At 47.7% G+C, this 3984-nt stretch overlaps 1 protein-coding gene across 1 annotated transcript in view; it reads right to left on the bottom strand.

The window, feature by feature from the left end:
* Positions 1-2627: 2627 nt before the first annotated feature.
* Positions 2628-3984, bottom strand: part of PRDM8 (PR/SET domain 8) — a 6722-nt gene continuing 5365 nt past the window's right edge. The window contains exon 5 of the mRNA XM_049630709.1: positions 2628-3968. Within this exon, the coding sequence (XP_049486666.1) occupies positions 3294-3968 (675 nt within the window). The 3' untranslated portion in view covers positions 2628-3293. The remainder of the gene's footprint in view (positions 3969-3984) is intronic.

Here is a 3984-nt window from a genome sequence, read left to right as displayed (position 1 = left end):
CAGGCGTCCCCCCCACCTCTCCCCGCCCTTAGCCTACCCCACTGACAAAAGCCAAAAGAGGAGAGGGATTAGGAATCTGCTCAGAGAGCACGCTTGGAGATCGAAGGCCCTAGGCACCCGGTATTCTGCCCCCGATTGGGACAGAGCAGATCCTGGAGCAGCAACCGGTTGATTTCCCTTTCCCCAGTGTTTAGAACCTTCGGTCTCAGGGCTGTGAGCTCAGGCCACCTGCCTGAACTTCAGCTGACCAATACAGCTGCAAGCCTGCATGACCTTGTGACCTTGTTACCTTTGCAGCTGTGAGCAGACATCTATGCCCCTGGCCTCAGTGACCTCGGCTAGCTGGGCAGATGGGTGGGGCTATGGAATCTTAGAAAGTCTCATCTGAGAAAGTTCAGACGTGGAGAGAGTTAAGATACATCAGAAAGCTTGTTTGCCTTGGCTGAAGGCAGACTAGCTCTGAGCACCCTTCCCCTAATAATTCCCGCCAAAAAGATCTCATGGGCAAATTGATCAGCACAGGAGCCCAGCCCTCAAGTGTCTGCTGTGAACACAGCTACCTGCAATGCCTGGGCCGTAGCTCAGCCAAGATTGAGCATTATTCCTGATAGTGTGACTAAATTAACGATCATACAGAAGAAAACACAAGGGAAATCTACACATATCCTTCAAACTACATGTTTCCAGACTTTACAAAAAGCAGCATCTACTTACCTTTTTCTAGACCTAAGTTCATCTCTGAATCCCCAATAGGTAACAAAGCCAGCTGGTGAAGAGGAGATTCTGGACGACTGGAACAGAAACATAGGGGCATTTAAGTTTTGTGGGGGGTGGGGGGGTTGTTTGTTTTGGAAAGTGAGGCCCCAAGCAACCTGTGTTGTTTGTTGGTGGGCTGGTTTTAAAGATACTTTTGCTCGAAAGATCCACTAGCATCTCAGGTATGGACAATTTAGTTAGCCTCTCAAGCATTGTGATTTAAGGATCTCCTGAGGCCCATGTTTCATTTGTCTCCAAATACCTTTCTCACTTCTTGCCATTGAATCTGCTTCATGACGATTCTTGGTCTTTTCTCTACACATTCCCCTTTAGATTTAATTGGCACCTGATTAGCCCGTTAGCAAAAATAATTCCCCATTGCTAGAAGTAGTTTAACTTGCCTCACTCATTGTGTAGATGAGAAAACCAAGATGCAGCTAAATCAAAGGATGCCAGTAATGATGCAGAGTCATGTTAGTCACGAATAACAGTTAGAACTGAAATTTTGGTATGTTCTCATTCCACTTTACTGGGGATTAGTGTTTCACATCGTCCAACTGTTGCCTGTGAAAACTGAGAACAGGCCTCTGAGTAATGTGGCACAGAACAGTACTTAGATGATAAGAAAGTCAACCTACTTTTCTGCCAAACAGGGTTCACACTGTGGATACAATTCTTTGCCCTACCCCTGGTCTTTACTTGATCCCTGCCCTAATCATAACTTGTTCTGTGGTCACCTTAAGATAATGAAGGCTTTAAAATCTTTTTAGAGAGGGAACCATTGAATGCCTTCAGACAATATGCGATTTTCTCTCTTCAGACTTTTTCACAGATGTCCTTCTGACATAGGGGAGGGCTGGCAAGATGTGAATAAAGAAAAAATAGGAAAGAATACCTCCTGTGATAGATAAACCAGTGTAGTATTTGTTAGGGGAGTGTTTGTGGAGTGTTTGTGGATTAATGGATTAAATGCATGCTACTGTAAGAACTAAGGTTCATCATTTATTTGGTTTTGCACCTAATGGTTGCTGAAGAACTTAACTAAGAATTGTCCATATATGAAGGGTACAGAGAGACTTTTCATAAGAAGAAGAGCAGAAAGAGGAGAATTCTCAGAATCCTCTGTATGGTAATTCTCCAGGACTGGTTCTCTCCCCCCCCCCACTACCACCCCACAAAGGCTGTGCAGTGCAGCTGCTCAAGCGTTTAGAGGGAAAGCTGAGCCCCGCAATACATAGACTACCATGGTCATGTCACCTTGGTTTCTAAAGAAACTCCCCCATTGGGCCTCCTAATAGGTAGTGACAGAATGCTGAAGGATTCTAGAGGACAAGATACTCCTCCATGTAGGCATCACTTAGTAGAATTAAAGTGGCCCTTTCATCTGGCTTCTCTGATCAAGGCCTGAAAATTGTCTCTGGCCACTCGTGAAGATGCTAATTACCCTATTGCTGAAAAGAATGCTGACATCCCACTGACAGGCTAGCTTCATGGCAGACATCTTTGTCTAAATGATTTGTCCTTATATGAAGAAGACCACCACTTTCCAGCTAAAGATTTTCCCAACAATAATCAAGCTTTGTCTTCTCCCTTTTAGGCTCAGTATCGGCTTAGAGTGAATAAATATAAGTGGGACGGGATTAATTATCCCTCTTTTGCTATCTCCTGTCTTCAGAGACTCAATGAAAATAGGTGGTATCTACTCAAAGTGTAGCCCTGAGCTACAAAACAAGTATTTAAAAACACTTTCCAAATAATTGCTTTGAAGAAAATAGTCATTTATTGTCAAAGCATCCAACATACCTGGATAATCTATAAAGTTTAATAAATCTTTCCAGGGATAAAAGAAACACATAACTATTCAGACTCCATTTCACTGGCACAAAATTACACTTTGTATTAAAAGGAAATACATATTTACATAATGATGACATTCTTCATTGAAGTCCATAATCATTTCATGATACATGCACTTCCCCCTGGAAACTTAAATTGAATGGTGACCCCTTTTTATTTATTTTATTTTTTTGTAAGAACACAAACTGTCATCAAGAAATGCAGAAAGCATCTCACCCTCCTCCTTTACTTTATATCTAAAATAAATTTTGCCCTTACATATAATTATTACATCTAAACCGTAAGTGCTTAATAATTTAAGTAGAAACGTATGACAAATGCATCAATATGTTGCAATATATGACATTTTTAAAAATGTACCTTTGTTTTTGGAAAGTGAAAATGCGTGCATTCAAAAGAAAACCCCTCGAACAACCCACCCAATCAAAAATCCACCATCCTGTCTTGTATGCGTGCGTGTGTGTGCGTGCGTGCGTGTGTGTGTCTGCGTGTATAATGCAGGTCTCGGGTAAACAGGTCAATGAGAAGGTTGGGGTGGCACGTGTATGTGTGTGTGTGTGTTTCTGTCTTTGGGTGCAATGTTTCAGGTCACAAGGAGGTGGTGGATGTCCTCGCGTGTTTTTCCTGTAGGTGGCTTGACTGTGACTGTGCGCGCGTGGAAAGCCAGGGTCCTTTCCGTGTCAATTATGCGAGGTCATGTGCCTGGAGAGGTGGTGGCGCTCCCTGAAGGACTCATTGCAAATGGGGCACTTGAGTTTCTCCTCCCGCCGCCGCTTCACCAAGGGCTCCATCGCGTACTCCTTTTTGTGATGCGACCGCATGTGGTACACCAGGTCGGAGGTCATGCGGAAGGAGGCATTGCACTTGGCACACCAGTTCTGCGCGGGCAGACACAGCGAGGTGAAGGAAGGCGGCAGCAGCGTGAGCGCCGAGGGCAGCTGTAACTGCAGGGGCCCCGCGGCCGCCGCGGCCGCCGCCGCGGCGGCAGCGGAGCTCTTGGGCCAGAAGGCGGTGGCGTAGAGGAAGGGGTTCTGTTTGGGCAGGCCGCCGCCGCCACCGCTCGGCAGGGCCCCGCAACCTCCGTTCAGGTCCGCGGCCCCCTGGAGCTTCACGGCCAGAGGGTCGGAGGCGGCGGGGTAGAGTCTGGTGGGGCCCACGCCGTCGCCGGGGTGGCACGGCTCGAGCGCGCTCAGCTTCTGGCCCAGCACCAGCGGGGACAGCTGGGAGAAGGAGCGCGCCGGCTGCGAGAAGGCGCTCTTGCGCTCGTCCGACGCGGCGCCCTGGCCGCCGCCCGCTCCGCCGGAGGCCCCGGCGCCCGCGCCGCCGCCCGCCCCGTTGCCGCCCGCGCCGCCCAGCTGCGGCACCGAGGTG

The sequence above is a fragment of the Panthera uncia genome, chromosome B1 (genome assembly GCF_023721935.1).
Source record: "Panthera uncia isolate 11264 chromosome B1, Puncia_PCG_1.0, whole genome shotgun sequence".
NCBI classification, from domain to species: domain Eukaryota; kingdom Metazoa; phylum Chordata; class Mammalia; order Carnivora; family Felidae; genus Panthera; species Panthera uncia.
The sequence above is the reverse complement of the archived record's forward strand: the minus strand, read 5'-3'. Positions and strand labels throughout refer to the sequence as shown.